At 37.3% G+C, this 19,172-nt stretch overlaps 2 protein-coding genes across 2 annotated transcripts; one reads left to right on the top strand and one right to left on the bottom strand.

Moving 5' to 3' along the window:
- Positions 1–684: 684 nt before the first annotated feature.
- On the top strand, positions 685–1,845 carry LOC110116308 (uncharacterized mitochondrial protein AtMg00810-like). Its single transcript, XM_020849840.2, has one exon. It carries the CDS (start codon positions 685–687, stop codon positions 1,843–1,845), a length of 1,161 nt encoding a protein of 386 aa, XP_020705499.2.
- Positions 1,846–4,697: 2,852 nt separating this feature from the next.
- LOC110116307 (zinc finger protein ZAT10-like) lies at positions 4,698–8,693 on the bottom strand. The gene is made up of 2 exons (XM_020849839.2): positions 8,598–8,693; positions 4,698–5,393 (listed from the first exon to the last, which is right to left on the bottom strand). Exons 1-2 carry the CDS (start codon positions 8,691–8,693, stop codon positions 4,698–4,700), a joined length of 792 nt encoding a protein of 263 aa, XP_020705498.1.
- Between the last annotated feature and the right edge of the window lie 10,479 nt (positions 8,694–19,172).

Genomic DNA, 19,172 nt, shown 5'->3' with positions numbered 1-19,172 from the left:
AACTCATCAACCTCATAAACCATCTCAAACGGTTTTTCCTCCATCTTTTCTAATATCGCCATCCACTTTACAGCAGGTTACCTCAAGCCAACATACCGTGGACAAAGCCTCGTCAAAGAAACTATCGAGCAGTCACACCTCACCGCTCAACTCTCATACCAGCCCTCCGCATACAAGTTCCCCAGCGGACAACGATCATAGTTCTCCCAGTAACTTAGCGGCTAAGCATCCAATGATAACTCGTGCCAAAATCGGATCACTCAAACCCACAACTCGCTTAAATCTGCTTCTCAACGAGATCTCTCAGCAGGATCCCACCAGCTACACTGAGGCCAACAGACTACTTGAATGGCAAAATGCCATGGCTGTCAAATTTCTTGCACTTCAAAATCAGGATACATGGAAACTGGTACCTGCTCCTTCGAACAAGCAAATCTTGGGGTGCAAATGGACGTACCGTAAGAAACTACACGCCGATGGAATTGTTGCTCGGTTCAAGGCACGGCTGGTAGCACAAGGCAATCAAAAAAAATTGGACCCGACTATGTCAAAACCTTCAGTCCGGTAGCTAAACTACCCACCATTCGCGTACTATTCACTATCGCTCTCCATCACGACTGGAAAATACACCAACTAGAAGTCGAGAGCGCCTTTCTTCATGGCGACATTCAATAAACTGTCTACATGAGGCAGCCCAAAGGATTCGAGGATCCCGCCTATTCGAATCACGTATGCCTTCTACGGAAAGCATTATTTGGCCTCAAACAAGCTCTGAGGCAATGGTATACAACGTTCTGCAATCATCTCTTTAGTCTTGGATTCTCTCCGAGCAAGGCAGACCCATCTCTTCTCATATTTCACCAAGGTCACACCAAAATGTTCTTACTCATATACGTGGATGATATACTCATCACCGACAACAACAAAGATGCCATCTCCACGTTTCTTCATCAACTCAATCAAACTTTCGCGCTAAAACACCTTGGCTCTGCAAACCACTTCCTCGGCATACGAATCCAACATAAGCAAGATAAGTACTTTATGTCACAAGAATCGTATGCTATATCCATCATTCAACAAGCTAATCTCATTAACTGCAACTCCGCAGCAAATCCTTCCTGCACCAAACTCCAAGTCGACATTGCAATGGAGTCAGCTACGTTGTCTGATCCTATGACCTATCAGAAGATCACCGGCGCGTTGCAATATCTCACTATTACTCACCCGGATATTGCATACGCTGTCAATACTTTATCTCAGCATATGCACGCTCCACAATCAGATCACAACTTTCTCCTCAAGCGCCTCATCCGGTACATCAAAGGAACAACGAACTTTGGTCTTCCGATCAACAAATCAGATCTCCATCTCACCACCTACTCCGACGGCGACTGGGCAAGTGATCCCATAAACCGAAAATCAACTTCGGGATACTGCACCTTTCTTAGCAGCACGCTGGTGTCGTGGACAGTTAAGAAACAAACAACAATATCCCGGTCATCAACGGAATCGGAGTACCGGGCTCTCGCCGCCTCAACCGCTGACACTATATGGCTCAAACGTCTGCTCTCCGGTTTCTTTATTACCCCTAACGACCCTGTTGATCTGCATTGCGACAATACCTCTGCCATCGCATTAGCGATCAATCCCGTGTATCACGCGATAACCAAGCACATTGAGATTGACCATAGATTCGTCCGGGAACACATTAGCAACAATCTTCTCCGACTCGTTCCAATCAAAACCGAAGATAAGATAGCTGACATATTCACTAAGCCATTGTCTACGCCGCGCTTCAAAAAGCTCAGGGACAAACTCACAATCAGCTCAGATCCGTTCGTTTGAGGGGGGGATATTAGCATACTTAAACAAATCGTATTAGCACTTTATTCACGTTGTACCAATCTGTAGCTTACACGTGTACTCCTATTTCTAGGATCTATTTATAAGCCTTGTTTGTACATAGTTTCTATTCAAGAAAGCAAATCTTCTTCCTCTCGTCTCTTCTTCGATCACATCTGGTGCTTAGTTTCTTCAATAAGTCTCGTAATCATCACAATTGAATGCTCAATATTTTCATGTTCAACTCTCTAGTGGCCGAGCTAGAAATTTTAACTAATTACTATAATTTTTTTCATTTTTGTTTGAGACCGTAATTCATTTTTATATTATTGTGATGATATGCTTTAAATATATCAAATAGGTCATCAACATTTTCACATGATAATCAAGAAGACTAGCTTAACATTTTTTTCAATATATTAAAATGATCATGTTTAAATATAAGTAGAAAATGTTTTTTGGAGAATATTTTTTATTAAGGGGATATTTCATTAGCAGAAAGAGGAATATAATGAAAAATAAATACAGTGTAAATGAAATATATTTAAATTATTTAGATAAATGTAAAATAAATACATATAATTATTTTTTTATGGGCTCAAATTAAGCAAACTGCGAAATCGAAGCTCTTTCTAGAAAAGACCAAAGCTAATTCTCTCTCTACCTTTCTTTATCTCTTCACACATGCTTTTTGTAAAATCTGGATCCCATATGCAGACAATTTTGATTCCAACATATTGTTGAATTTAGGCAGTCTAATGAAGAAGTAATGGCTTTGAACCTAGAAATAAATAATTCTCATTTTCAGCATATATTTATTATGACAGAAATGTATTTCTCATTATTAAAATAATAAAATGTGCATCAGAAGTTTGGGTGCTGTGAGGCAGGAAATATTATTTTGTGCGGTTACTGGATGGCGTCGGGAGGCAAATCAGAGCGCACAACGTCACTTTTTTACTATGTACTGATGCTGTGTACCGGGTGATGTGGCGAGCTCTGATTCACCTCCAAACGGTCAAGTGACCGTACATAATAATTTCTGGCGAGGCAAGGAAAATGGACTTGAAAAAGTTGGGAAAATGAAGTAAATTATGAATTAAAAAAAAAAAACTTCTATGGAAGATGCATACCCTCAACTGAGAGAAATTATTCTGTGTGGTGGCTGAATGTAGCTCTACATCTGTAGGTGAATCAGGTGCAGCCATGGCACCGGTACCGAGCCGTGGTACACAACGAAAGGATGATGTGACGCGTTTTGATTGGCCTCCGAACGACATTCGGCGTCTACACAGAATAATTTTTCCTCAACTCATGGGCTAGTTTAAGCTAACCGAAGGTTTTAGACTCCCAATTTTCCTAGCTTAGAGACAAGCTTATAATTCCACCTGAATCATCATATTGCAAGGTGTTAATGGAATAAAAGTTCTGCTCTGCTACTCTGCTAGCCAATGTCCACATCCCTGCTGAGGTCTTCCTGCAACAATTCATATCCGTTGATTGCTAAGTGCTTTGATAATCTGATATGTAGCCTTAAAGCTAATTAAGCTGCTATAATGACTATTGTTTCCCTCATTGTATGCATATATTCTCTCTTCCTGTTACATTGAAATAAGAATGAATAAATGTCGTTTTGTTCTTTTTCCAATTATCTCTGTTTCAGCTTATTAAGATGGTTACAGAGGCTTGACCATTGAAAATCTGATATATGAATACTACAACTTTAGGTAAACAAGTTTTCCCCCAGAAAATAATATGAAGCTTTTTGTCATGAATATCTTCATGAAAAATAAATCTGTCACAACATTTATCAATAAATTTGAAAAATATTTAGGTATAATAGAGCCTCTTATCTAACATGAATTGAATTCCAAATGCTAAACTTGATAATCTGAATCCTATCAGCAAAAAATAAAAACTTAACCTTTCAACCCTCCTAACATATTAAAAATTTTAAGAAATAAGTGAGAGAAGTTAGCCACATTAAGTCTCCTTGGAGCAATCTGCACTCACGAGGCGTGTATGTTCGCACTCCACAATGCTCTCGCGCTCGCAAAGGCCCACAGCGGGTTGTGCTTGAGATCGTTCAGGTTGCGCTCGCCCTTGATCCCACACTAGAGTCCGCACCAAGACTCATGCCCACACCTTGCTAGCACCCTCGCTCGAGTTCGCAACCTGACCCGCGCCAGCTTCTGCGACCACACTGCACCCGCTCCCACGACCGCACTGCACCAACTCCTACAACTGCATTGTAGCCTGATCCCCCGCCCGTGCAAGCTGCATTTGATCTCACATAATTCCTGAATTGTTGTTGTATTTCGGGTTAGAGGTTCGGTTCGGGTCAACCTGGTAACCCGGCGGGACTGGTCTGATCCGGCGCCTGTGCAACCGGGTTCAGATTAGCTGAAATTGACCAAGGTCAATACCAGATTTGACCTGAACCAGATTCAAATACCCATTTTGACATCCTACTTGTCATAATTGATGTTAAGACCAGACGCATGTTTAAAAGTAAGCAAGTTGTCCTCTAGAATCTGAGCATTAATTACATAAGTTTTGTCGAAAATGAATAAATCATTAGCATACAGTAAACGAGAAATTGCACTATAAAATATTATGGGTCTCATAACCATCTTATTAACACTAACAAAATAATATTATTATTAAATAGCATTTACCAAATAACAAATCAACGCAGTACCCGTTTTGCTCGAAGAAAATCCCTATAATGATTTTCGACCTTAATATAAGAAAAAAAAAATTTTGAAAACTAAAAAAAAAAAAAAAAAAAAACTGCTCTGGCTAAGAATAAGAAACAGAGTCGGCAAAGTTCATGTACTCTGAGAGTGCGAGCCCTAAGTAGCTGTGACGGGAAGACGCGGTCTCTTATACGAAATAGGGCTTTGCACCTCATCCTCATCATCTAACGCCCACCATCGCCGCTTGCTCTCAACGCCGAAATCCAGCACCGGCGGCACATTCAAGTCAAACCTACGAATTCCGGCGCTCCTCACCTCCGACACCCATGAAGTCGCCGCGCTTCCGCTGGATCCATAGCCGGCAGCGCTTCCAATAGTACCGTCGTAATGGCATCTTTTGTGTCCTCCAAGTGCCTGCCCAGTTGGAAATGCCTTGAGGCAAATCAGGCACTGGTGGATCTTCCCGCCGGCGATTGAGGTTGAAGGAGATCCCACGGAGATGTGATCGTCTACCTGGGCGACGGCGGCAAGGGAATCGGGTTTCCGGTGGCTTGCTTTGTGGCCGCCTAGGGCTTGGTAGGATGGGAAGGTCTTTCCGCATTCGGAACACTTGCGTTCGAGATTCGGCGGAAGAAAATGAGAGCGGAGGTTGATCGCGGCGGAGGAGCCGGTGTCGCGGGAGAGCAAGAGGAGGCAGTAGGCGAGGTGTTCTTCCTCCGTGGGTGGGTGGTCGAACATGCGGGGATAGCGCTTGGATCGCTTTCGTTTGGTCATGCCTTCGGTGGGAAGACGAGAACCGTCGGAGCTAATCCGGCCCGCAGTGGAGTTGGTTGTTTCCAAAGGGCAAAGGTTCTATGACGGAGTCAGTTTGCCTCCGTGTTTCTGTGTGTAAACTGCCATATACGCGCAGAGATTTTGGCGGGTAGTGGGTGCAGGCGGGAAGAAAGTGCAGATGGATGAGAAACTAAAATGGAGATTTTATTTATGGCCTCGCCGTTTTTTTTAAAATAAAAACAGAATATTAAATAAAAAATTTATGAGCTGATTTCGTAGTTCGTGCTACACGTAGAAACCGAATTGTGATACTTATAAAGGTTATTATATGTTTATATATTTGGCTTACCAAATGAATTCTATTTTTGATTTTTTTTTTCGAAAATCAGGGGCAGTACCCAAGCATGCATAATATATCCGCGAGATTCTAATTCAATACCTCTTAGTTGAGAGCCAAACTCCCAACCAAAAAATCAAGAAGAGCCGTATGATTTTTATTTTTCTTAGTCTATTGTAGTTTGTTTCTAGTACACATGTCTAGGTGTAAGCGAGTCGAGTTTAGCCCCTTATCGAGCTCGGCTAGTCAGTTGGAAAGCGAGCTCGAGTCGAGCTCGTCTCATTGTAAATGAGCTCGAGCCGGCTCGCGACTTGGGAGCCAATGGCGGGAAATTTAAAATGTATGAGGGATTTTTAAAAATTAGGCGGGATTTATTAAAACTTAAGCAGGATGTTTAAAACTTGGTTAAAATTTTGAAAGAAAAAAATAGATGAAATGTTTAACATTTAAATAAAATTTAGATGGTTTGTATTAAGTTTTTAATATTTAAATTTAATAAATAAATAAAAATATTTAAAAAAATATTAATATTTATTCAAGCCGACTCGCGAGCTCACGAGCCAAGCCAGCTCGAGCTCAACTCGTGAGCTCGATAAGCTCAGCTTACGAGCTCATAAATGAGTCGAGTTCAAGCCAGCTAGCGAGCTGGCTCGGCTCACTTTCACCCCTAATATACACATGCCTATGAGTCTATGACTGATTATTATGTCGTAGATTGAAATTTATTTGATAATCTCTTAAAGTTTAATCGACTTGAAATTGAAATTAAAATGTTTATGTTCTCAATGATGATTTGCTCAAAATTAGCTCAATTCAATACACATAGGCTCACATATTTTGATATTAGAGTTATTATTGAATAATGTGTTAGATTACTTTTGAACAAGTATTTATTTGCTATTGCTCACTATTTTGAGTATTTAAACCCTTTGATCAGAGCCTCAACATAATTGTAAGAGAACTATTTAGGCATCCTTAAGTTGGTGCTCATATACATATATGTTCAAGCATAAGCATAGTACTTATCATGTATCAAATTTATAGAGATAAATTATTATGAGGAGGTTTTAACAGTACACGCTTTACTTACTCTTCTAAAATTTTCATAGGATGATAGCCGATAAGGTTTTAAAATGGTATTAAGGTTGGAAGATTTTATTATGTCATTTGTCTCTTCATGCTTGACTGAGCATTCAGTGATGCATATGCTCTTAATAAGATCAATATAAAAGAGAATTATTAGGAAATATATCGTATTTACATTCTATCAATCCAAAACTATTTATTCAAATAGTATTTCAATTAATTATTTTTTATTTTAAATTAAGTAATTACATCTCCACAAAAACTTATTTCAATTTCTGTAGGATAATTGTTATAGTTGAAGTAGGCAGTAATCGTATTTGTAAGTAAATATTTTTCCTCGTGGGATCGATACTTTACTCTACCACTATATTACTTGATTCAATGTGTATACTTGCATATATTAAGAGGCGTTTTTATAATTTTTATATAAAAAACTAACCATTATTTAGGGATTGATAGAGCTCTAAATCATTTTCATAATTCTTTAGGTTGCTTCATCGCCCCCATTACGAACGCAGAGCGTAATACTAAGTACGCCTACCTTTTATGTACGAACGAAAATTTTCAGTTCAATTTGCGTACATTACCGAGAGGCTACTGTAGAATGAACTGTACATGTATACTGTGTTTTGAATAAACAAGAGAAATCTCCAGTAACAAATATAGGAATTCTCATATTAATTTTTTATTTGGGATAATTTTTTTTATTGCTTTCTATAATAATTTTTTTTTTGTGAAAAAACATTTTAAAAATAATGTGAAGTCGTTGATAAAAATTTGCCCCAAATAAAATCTAAAAATAATACTATATAATATATTAAAAAGTTACATTAATCTTAATGTAAATCTATTGACAATAAAAATTATCCTGATTGAATTTGAATTTAAATATTATTGATGATCAAGCAATGAAATAAATTCAAAATTTTGGTTTTTTCTTGTGCAGATAAATTTAATTCCAAAATCAGTTTAGGTGATTGCTAGTACTGAATTTTGATGTACCTAATCAATGACATCGTCATGACATTTAACCCAAAAAAAGACACCAAAAGTTTAGTCAAAGTTTGCATTAGTGAATCGCCGGTAAGGTTCCATGAAGAGGAGCTGCAAATTTTAATATAGGCAAGTGACTTATTTGATGATGAGCAAGGATTTGTCCCATTTGGCCGGTTCCAATTGAAGCCACCTCGAGCTTGCCCTCAGTATTTTTTTTTTTTTAATAAAAAAGAATTAAATTTATCTGATATTTTTTATTATGAGCTCAAATACAAAATTAAATAATTTAAATTTTGGCCTGTTCCAATTGAAGCTAGCCACCTCGGTGGTTGGTGGTTTGCCGCCTGACTGCCGATAGTTGACCGCCGCCGGGCCTCCACCCAGTCACTATCTGCCACCGGACCACCAGACCATCTCTGAACCTCCACCCGATCGTTGTTGGGCCTTAGACCACATGCAGACATTCATTCGATCGTTGACCGCCGTCCGACCACTGTTAGACCGTCGACCACGGACGGACCTCTACCAAATCGTTTTTGTGCCATCGACCATCGTCAGACCTCCGCTAGCATGCCAACTGTTGCAGGACCTCCACTTGACAGTCGTCGGGCCACCGATCGATCACCATCGAAACTCGACCTGGCCGTCGACCACCGTCAAAACACTTCCAGATAGTCGATCAATGTCTGACCTTTGCCTGGTCGTCAACCATCGTCGAACCTGTAAAATCCTGACCTGCTGGGCTTTGTAAAGCTCATTATATGTGGTTAACAATTTCAGGTCCGAGCAAGGCAACTGGAATGGAGTTCGATCAGAATGTCAGACGAATCCTTTCACTATGGATGCCTGGGGCGTCACAGAACCTCCACCCGGTTGTTGGACGTTCTCCCGGCCGTGGCCATCATATTTCTGACCTTTGTCATCCGACCAAGTTCATCACCAAACTCCCAAATATCCATATGAAGCCTCACCGATTCTCCAAACTATTCTAATTTCAAAGTCTCCAAGTTAAGGTGCATGTAAAGCTTTGTAACCCACTAGTATAGCTGAATCTTTCCACCTAATCATGACCCCGTGATCTTTACCTTTTTAGTTTTTCACATAAAAAATAATCTCAGTCTACCACCCCCGAATATATATATATATATATATGACTAATGATTATTTGTGCTTGAATACATAATATATTTTAAAAATATTATCAACATCTTATATAATGACAATTATTCTTAAAAAAAAATTATGTAACACCTCTACACAATACGTTGGGGATCCAAGGGGGGCAGCGGCCCCTAACGAGGTTCGACCTCCCTAAAAATAAGACATCTACACAATGTATTTAATTATGCTTGCATAATCAGCTTTTCTTATAGTTGGATTTTGCATAATCAGCTTTTTAGCCTTGGCGAGTCAAATTCAATATGCCAATGAGTGAATGGGGAGAAAAATTAAGCTTAGGAATCTTTTGGGATAATTTTTTGCCAATATCTTTGTTGCGGGCTAGAATATACGTGGCGGTAGAGTTTGTAAATTCGCGTCCGAGCGTTGTACTAGTATTCAACACACAAACAGAAAAGAGAAATGAACACCAAGATTTTTATGTGGAAAACCCGAAAGAGGGAAAAAAAAACATGGAGCCTCGCCCAGTTGTAAAGTTCAACTAGTATTTTTTTGAAGTACAAAGATTAATCCGTCTTATAAATCAAGACTATCAGTTTACAATCAACTTCTCACAAAGTTACAAAGTTATGCAAATTCCCAGCGTTTCCAGAAAATCCGGCAGAGTTCCGGCGTCTTCAGGCTCCGGTGGTGGTCGAGGAGGAGCTTCTTCCTTCTTCTCTTCTTCTTCTCTCTCTTCACTTGAGTCCCCTTTGTGAAGAATGAGAGCTCTATTTATAGTTTTCTGGAGTACCATGGCTTGTAAATATGTGTGAGATCAGGGGCGAATAGAGAGTGGTTTGAATGGACGGCCGATATTGAACCCTTCGATCGTGCACCGTTCATTTGACATTTAGAGGCCTTAATGATGTCGGAATTTGGAGATCTTGGGCTCGTTGGATTCTTCTCGTCAAGCCGCTCAATTCGAGTATAAGCACTTTAAAATCGGAGACCGTTTAGTAACTCAAATTGCGGTTTGAACCTTTCAACAGCGCTTCAGGCGCTTGATTTGGACTCATTTGGACTCGGATTGAGTTGAATTTGGTGTCGTTGAGTTCGTATTTCCGAGACGCTCAGTTTGACTGTAAGCTTACTGAAATCGGAGCTGTGAGCTCCCATAATTAATTTTTTAAGTTTCCGGGTTGACTTTTGCCTTGAGATTTGTGCCCGATCAAGATAATTTTGTGATGACGCATCAATCTTTTTATTGCTTGTAAAATATTTTTATGCTAAAAATTTGTTTTAAGTTGTGAAAAAAGTATCATATTTTTTATGACTTGTTATTCTTAAAAAGGTCTACCTTACCAGTTTTTTGAGAAATTATCATACTTTGTATCAGTGAAGAAATATTTACGATGAATAAATATCATGGACCTGCAAATTCTTCTCTTTCACTACTTCGGACATAATAGTTTAAATATTATACCTCCACATCGTGAATATTCACATTAGACTTATAATCACTTGCCCCTAATTTTTAGATAATATCATGATTTACATAGACAAGTTCAATATTATCATTAATAATTAATTTTTATAGCGTGCATGACAATCAATATAAGCTGGTAATAATAATATGACAAGTAGTCAAAGAGTTCGAAGAAATATATTCAAGTTTTGTTTGGGACAGTTTTCTTCTTGCTTCTTAAAGCTATTTTCTAGCATAAAAATTAAAATTTTTTTCTAAAAAGTTGTTTTAAGAAGCGGGAAGAAAGTCATCCCATGAGACAGCTTTAAACACTATTTTTTTAAAGTCATTTTTGTACTAAAAAATAATTTTTAAAAGTAGTAAAAAAGTCATCAAGTTCGGAGGCGAATCAGGACACGTCACGTCACTTTTTTGCTGTGTATCCGTGTTGTGTAATGATGTGTACCAGGTGACATGGCGCATCTTAATTCGATCACCTTCGGACTGTCCGGTGACTGCACATAATAATTTCCCCCAAATGAAGCCTCAATATTCAAATATGAATGAATCTCTTTTTCTAAAAAAAAATCAATGGAATAATTAGTTCGCATTGTTGCGTCCTGGAGTATTCGCGGTGGTAGAGAAATATATAATTTAACATCTTAGCATTATACGAAGATCCAGCACATAATCAGATAAGAGAAAGGGTGTAGCATTCAAAAGAGACACCAGAATTTTTACATGGAAACCCTTGAAAAGAAGGAACAAACCACGAGGCCTGACCCAGTTTGACAAAATCCATAAGTATTTGCAGTTGATTACAAATGAGGCCCTTCTTAGGGAGAAGGTATTGGCTTGATGGTACAAATGTACATCATATAGAGCGCATTATATGTTGGGAGTTATAATAATCAACATAAACATGTTTGTTTGGTTGGAATGGTCATAGTCGGCACGAGACAGGGGTCCGAAAGACCGCAGTAGATAGGAAAATAGGGTCAGAAAGACCGTTGTCTGTTGATGGAGGTCGGAAGGACCATAGTTTGTAGGAGAATGAGTCTGAAATATCGTAGTTGGCAGGAGACCGGGATCTGAAAGATCGTTGCCTGGTGATGAAGGTCGGAATGACCATAGTAGGCGACGAAGGTCAGAAGGATCGTAGTCTACAGGAGACTAGGGTCTGAAAGACCATTGTCTGGTAATGGAGATCGGAATGACCATAGTAGGCGACGGAGGTCGGAAGGACCGTAGTCGGCAGGAGACCGGGGTCTGAAAAACCATAGTGGCAGGATACAGGGGTACATGGGTCTGAAAGACTATTATTTGGCGATGGAGGTTGGAATGACCATAGTAGGCGAAGGAGGTTGGAAGGACCGTAGTCAGCAAGAGATTAGGGTCTGAAAGATCGTAGTTGGCAAGATACCGGGGTTTAAAAGACCATTGTCTTATGATGGAGGTCGGAATGACAATAGTAGGCGATAGAGGTCAGAAGGGTCGTAGTCGACAGGAGACCGGGGTCTAAAAGACTGTTGTCTGGTGATTGAGATCTGAATGACCATATTAGGTGATGAAGATCGGAAGAACCGTAGGCTGTATATAAGGGTCTAAAAGACCGTAGTATAAGGACAATATTTCAGGAGAACTCTAGGCATGAGGTGGTGGATCAACAGAATTTTGGGCCTCAGGTGATGGTCCATCAGAAGTCTAGGTCTTATGTGGTGGTCCGGCAAAAGTTCGGGTGTCAAGGGTGATCTGGTAGAAGTCCGGGCCTCAGGTGATGGTCCGGAGGAGATCAGGGCCTCAGGTGGTGGTCTGGATGAGCAACGACGTCATGTGGTGGGTCAGCAGAGGTGAGGCCTCAAGTGGTGGTTCGGCAAAGCTCAGTGACTCATGTGGTGGTCCAGAGTAGCAATGACGTCAGGCAGTGGTCCGGCAGAGGTGAGGATCTAAAGTGATAGTTTGGCGGAGATCGGGGCCTCAGGTGGTGGTCCGGCGGAGCAACGACGACAGGCAGTGGTCCGGCGGAGGTGAGGGTCTCAAGTGGTGGTCCGGTGGAGCTCAGGGACTCAGGTGGTGGTCCGGCAGAGGTGAGGGTCTAAAGTGATAGTTTGGCGGAGATCGGGGCCTCAGGTAGTGGTCCGGCGGAGCAACGACGACAGGTAGTGGTCCGGCGGAGGTGAGGGTCTCAAGTGGGGGTCCGGTGGAGCTCAGGGCCTCAGGTGGTGGTCTGGCGGAGCAACGACGTCAGACGGTGGTCCGACGGAGGTGGGGGCCTTAAGTGGTAGTTCGGCGGAGCTCAGGGACTCAGGTGGTGGTCCGGGGGAGCAACGACGTCAGGCGGTGGTTTGGCGGAGGTAAGGGCCTCAAGCGGTGGTCCGGCGGAGTCCGGTAGTGGTTGAGGAGGAGCTTCTTCCTTCTTCTATTCTTGCTTGGAGCTCCCTTTTCAAGAGAAAGGAGGGGTCTATTTAAATTTTTTTGGAGTGGCATGGCCCGTAAATAAGTAAGAGATCAATGGTAAATGGGGAGTGGTTGGATGGACGAACGATATTGAATCCCTTGATCGTGGACCGTTCGCCAAACATTTGCATGCCTTAATGATGTCGAAATTTGGCTCGTTGGATTCGTCTAGTCGAGCCGCTTGATTCGACTACAAGCACGTAATGTTTGGAAATCGTTTTGTAATCCAAATTGTGGTTTGAACCTTCCAACATCGCTTCATGTTCTTGATTTGGATTCATTTGGGTTAGGATTGAGTCGAATTTGGTGTCGTTAGGTTCGTATTTCTGAGACGTTCAGTGACTGTAAGTTTGCTAAAATTGGAGTTCGGATGGTCCCAATTTTAATTTTAGAAGTTTCCAACTTGATTTTGCATCGAGATTTATGCCCGATCAAGATAATTTTTTGATGATGCATCAAGCATAATGACATGTATCAATCTAAAACTACCTCATTAATTGAAGCAATTAAATACCTAAAGCTTAAACTTCGATAGTTATTGATGATGGCAATAGATCGAGTCTGCATCATTGACAACAATTGTTACTACCTATGATTGCAATTGTCATCTGAGATTGATCCCTCATCTTATATTTAGCTTATGCTTCTAATATACACAGATTATTTTAAGGATATATCCTTTATTTTAGCTAAAGAATTGTTTTCAGCTGCTTATGCTTGTCTTCATTCTATGATCCTTCTCTTGATGCCCTTCCTTTTTTTTTATATAATTTTTAATTTTATCTTGATGCCCCTTCCTATCTTTAAAGAAGATCTGAAACTCCTACATATTTATTCCAAGCGCACAACAAACAGAAAGCAATTAACAAATATCGAATAGCTTAAGGTTTCTTTTGGGATAATTTTCTTATTGCTTCTTAAAAACGTTTTCTTGTTCTACAAAGTTATTTTAAGAAACAGAAAAAAGGCGTCCCAAACTATTTTAACAAGGTCTGGCTCATGATTTTTCTTCACTTTTAGGATTTTTCATGTCAAATTTTAATCTATTTGTGTGTCGGATATTTATACGAAGCTATGATATTAAATATTTTCCCTCCATCGTCGCAAGATTCCTCGTACAAAAAAAAAATTTTCATTTTCCTTAGCAACATCAATAAAAGAAGTGATCAAATGCAAGATTCTAATAATTTTTAAATTATTTGAAATTGAATCGTATGCATCAAAATTTTTGTTAAATTATTTGAAATTGAATCGTATGCATCAAAATTTTCACAAGAAAAGCTCCAGTTGCATCTTGAAGTGTAGAAGACATTTGTGATTTTTTAAGCATAGAAACTTTCAAATGACTTGGAATCATATACATACAAGTATTATTTGTAAGGTCTTGCCTCCATTAGATGATTTTAATTAATATTATTATATTCAAATATGGTGAAATTTTACTCGGTTTTAATGATTTGATTTATTTTGTATAAAATTCTATAATGACTATGCATTTAATCATTTTAGATGGATTGACAAAATCACATAAATATTGATATCGTGTGATTTATTTTTTCTTAGGCTTTATTTGGGGCGATTTTTTTAATTTTTACCTTTTCTTAAAGTAGATTTTTAATAAAAAAAATTAATTTTTATATTAAAAAGTTATTTTAAAAAATAATGAGAAAATTGTCCCATCACACAAAAAAAATAATTAGAAAAAATAAGATTCTATTTCGGACGGCTTTTTTACTATTTTATTTCTTAGATATTAATTAAATTATGTTTTACTACAACTTTCTAACAATTTAAAAAAAATAGGATGAAAAGTTATTTTTTGTTCAATTACTCAATTAGAATAATTAAATTATTTTCCTCACAATTACTTTGCAATAAATTTATAAAAAAACTATAGATGTTCCAAATAATCCCTAAATCAAAATTTAACATTTTTATTTAAAAACAAAAGGAAATTAAAATCATTAAACTTTGGAGATATACAATATCATAAGAAATTTTCAATTTTATTAAAAAAATATAATCAAATTATGGTTTATCTAGGATAGCTTTTCCACAACTTTATTTTTTCAGACCGCAACTAAAGTAGTTTGACTGCTATTTTCTTGCAGTTTTTTAAAAAAATTATATGATGAAAAACTAATTAATTTTTATAAACCGAGTTGCTAATTTATGTTAACTTAAACAAATTGTATTTCAAAATTAAGAAAAAGAACATATTTATGATATTCACATCAACTTTCAAAACAAATATTTTTCCTACAATAACTTCACAATCACATTTATAAAATATTGTAACCGCCTCAAACAAGATAAATTATTCTGCGCGGAAACCGGATGCGTTCGGAGATAACAAGAACGCACCACATTACTTTTTTGATCGATGCTGGTGCTGGGTATTGTTGGGTACTGGGTGACGTAGCACATTCTCGTTGGCCTTTGGACCGTATCCCCAAACAAACTCTGTTTTACTAATTTTTATAAGCTTATCAGCTTCATATTCTTATAGTGCTGGCCAACTAACTTAATTCAGATAATATTATAAATGACATGATACGAATTTAATATCTGAAATTTATTATGAAGTTTTAATGAAGAAATCAAGCACGTTCTTCTGTCTTGAAAGAAAATCGATCTACATGTTCTGTAAGGAATAAGATGATCAGTGCGTAAGCATATATGATTAATGGTTTCCCTCAAGCAAGCTACGATCCTAATAGAATCTTATAAATAATTGACCAAATTCCGAGTTTCAATGAACCAAACAACCTGTAATTAATCCTTTGAAGTAATGGCTAACAAGCAATTAATTTAGTCATTATATTTCCATTTTTTTTATTTATGATGTTGTAATTTCTACGCAGCTTTCTTTTAAAATCTTGTTGTAAGCTATTTACTAATCTTCTTGATACGTCCTAAAAAATTGCCTTGATCGAGCACGAATCTCGAGGCATATTCAAATTGGAATTTTTTTAGGAGACTTACAATCAAATCAAACATCTCAAAGGGACGAACCGAATAACACCGAAATTGGTCCGACCCAAGCCCAAATGGGTCCAAATCGGGGGCCCGGACCACATTTTTTTTTTATAAAACCCACCGTCGGGGCATATGCGTTAATTCAAAATAATGATACAAGTCTTTTATGAATCCAAAGCCTCCTAAAATGCATCATTTAAAGCAAAGTTTAAGAGCATCATATTTAATCTAAATACAAAATCAAATAAAAGAAAAGACAAAAAATTGCAACAGCCAGGATCACATAGAGAGCCACCCATGAGCGGTGAACAGGAAGCAACCAATGTCAACAGCATAAGAGATACAACAAGACATCAACCTGCAGAAAGAGGCATAATAGAAAATGCAAAAGAGGAGACCAACATAAACTCAACCACCAACAGAGACGAAGCCAACCAACACCGCAAGAAAATAAAAACCCCACCCGACTCCCAATCCAACACCATAGTCAACCCAACCCCAAACAACACAGTAGAAAAGCAACCACAACCAACAGCCAAGCCTTCAAACCAAAATACCCAAACTAAACCAACACAGTCCAACAAGAATTACTTCTTTTTAGAATTCTGCCTACGTCACTTTACCACACCCATGGGAAAAGGCATTGTCAACTATGTGACCAACATTCAAGTAATACCTCGCTTGAAACTCAAGCCCATAAAAAATCCTCCACACCACAAGAGGAGGAAGGAAACTCATCAAACCAATCACATTGGGCCACACAATAATCCATCACATTTAACGCCAATTGGGCTTTCAAAACATCATAAAAAATGAGAGAAACTGGAACATCAATAAGAGTCAAACTCTCATTTGTAACCATAACATTAGCAGACAAAGTCGGTTCCAAAGAAGCCAAGTGAGATTTATCAAAGGAAACAACCACTCTATTAGAGGAGTCATACAATCTATCATGAGACAAACCATTAAGAACATCCATCAGAGCCTTCTCAATTGCGATAAGTGAAGCAACATCTGATAGAGCTAATTTGACATCAACCATCATGTTAACATCACACAAACCCATATTCACCACATTCATATTATCATGAGTTCATGACAAGGTTCTAGAACCAATTCGTGATGAACCAAATTATACTTGACCAAAGATCTAATAATCAAAGAAATTAAAAAAAAAAAAAAAACTCTGAGCGGACGCTTCGTTGATTCAAAGGTTATTTGAAACATGAACATCTGTAAGTTTTTTTTTAACCTATATAGGTGACAAAATCTCTAGTCATTTTTAGAGTTAGAATGTTAAGAGTAATTTTATGTGACAAAATCACCAATTTACTGTAATACTTTCATCTTCAAATAAAGATGCGAATCAAGCTTTGCAATTCATTCAACTTTAGTGGAATTTTTTCATCAGGGTCAGGCCCCATGGTTTTTCCCTTTCCTGATTTTCCACGTAAAAAAGCTTATGGTGTTTCTATCTCTCAATTATCTATTGGTGTGCCGGATATACATATATTGCTAAGTCGTTTTATTCTTTTACTCTATTGTAACGTATATTCTTGCCCGCAACTGCAATATTTTTTCTTTTTTGGTGGGACAGGTTGAGCCTCAAATTTAACCTACTAGAATTCTCCAATTTATTTTGAACCGAATTTGATGGTTTAATCATCTAAGACTGGAGCACAAAAAGCTTCTTATATAACTTCAAATAAATTTAGAATGGAAATTTGATCTATTCTAATAATTTTTTTAATTACTAGAAATAAAAAAAATATATAATGATTGGCACATAAATTCTCTGTGCTTCAGCACGTAGCCCACAAGGGCACAACCTAATTCCCACGGCAACTCCTCCCGAGATAACTGTAGTTCCCACCTGCCGCTATTTCAATGCTAAATAAATATGATTCAATTAACAAATAATCTACATTGAGTATTTTATAATGACTTAAATAGACCTAAATGAGGCTCAAATGACAAGGCAGAGATCATAAATTAGTCATGCCTGATAAAAATGTTAAAAACTTTATCTAAAATTGACTTCAATAATCTCAAATAAAAAATGCCAATATATAAATTTATTAAAAATATTATATAAATGCAACATTTTTTAATAACTTAAATTTATTTATTATTAAAATAACTAAGGTTTCATTTGGGATGACTTTCTTACTGCTTCATAAAGCAGCTTTCTAGTTCAAAAATTTTAAGCAATTTTTTTTTTTTCAAAAATTTTAGCTGTTTTAAGAACCAACAAGAAAGCCATCTCAAACGAAGCCTAAATGTTCGTTGGAATAATTTTTTTTTGTTTTTTCAATCATAAATACTCTTTTTCATAAATACTCTTTTTCTTGTATTTTCTCGTTATATTCTAGAAATTTTTTGCGCTAAAAATTTACTTTTCACAATTAGAGTTGCTAATATGTGGCAACAAAAAGCAATTGCTTGATTTTTTTCTTAAAAAGAACACATTCATAATATGTACGTCATCTTTTAAAATTTTAATTTTCCTTAGAACAACTTCATAATTGCTTTTACAAAATCTATAATCATCCCAAATAAATTCTAAGATTAATATTATAATTATACTTAATAGCTAATTTTGTTTTTCCAAGATCACAAATTTAAATAACATATTTTATAATTTTCCATTTATTCTTTAAAATTAATACTATTAAAGTTGATCGTTAGGGTGTTATAAGTGTCACTAATTAGGGTTTAAATGAAAATTAAAGGTTGAAAATTGTACCGTTCATATTAAAGATTGGAAACCTTCTTTGCAGATTTAGTAATTTCTTAGCCTTGATTCAAGCTCTTCATTGCGTGTGAAGAGGAAATTGCACAGTGCAGGGCTGCGGACACACGTCTGGCGTATCCATTAGTCTGCCCGCTTTGATTTTTCATATAAGGAAACACCGAAGAACCGTTATTTCTCTCCATCTCATTCAATAAAATTTTTTAGTCTAAGCTTCGTTTGGGATGAGAGATTAACGTATTAGGTGATGTAGCGCATCCGGATTGATCTCCGGTCGTGAGCTGACACCACACACAATAATTTTCTGTTTGGGATGACTTTCTTCTTGCTTTCTAAAACGACTTCTTAAATTTTTGTACTATAATTCATTTTAAAATGCAGTACGAAAGTTATACCAAACGAAGCCTAAGACTTCATTTGGGACTGATTTCTTACTTTTTAAAGTAGTTTTTTATAAAAAAATTAAACTTTGTGTAAAAAAATTATTTTAAAAACAATAAAAAATTATCCTAAATGAATCCAAAAGAGGATCCAAATTATTTGCAGAATAAAATCAAAAGATATCACAGATTTAATGAATTGTTCACAATGCAGGCAGAGAGAATAAATCAACAGATTAATATTTCTAAAAAAAATTAATAATTCTGTGTACATAAAAAAATAACATTTTGATGATTGTGGAAG

Source organism: Dendrobium catenatum, unplaced genomic scaffold (genome assembly GCF_001605985.2).
Source record: "Dendrobium catenatum unplaced genomic scaffold, ASM160598v2 fragScaff_scaffold_601, whole genome shotgun sequence".
Lineage (NCBI taxonomy): Eukaryota > Viridiplantae > Streptophyta > Magnoliopsida > Asparagales > Orchidaceae > Dendrobium > Dendrobium catenatum.
The sequence above is the reverse complement of the archived record's forward strand: the minus strand, read 5'-3'. Positions and strand labels throughout refer to the sequence as shown.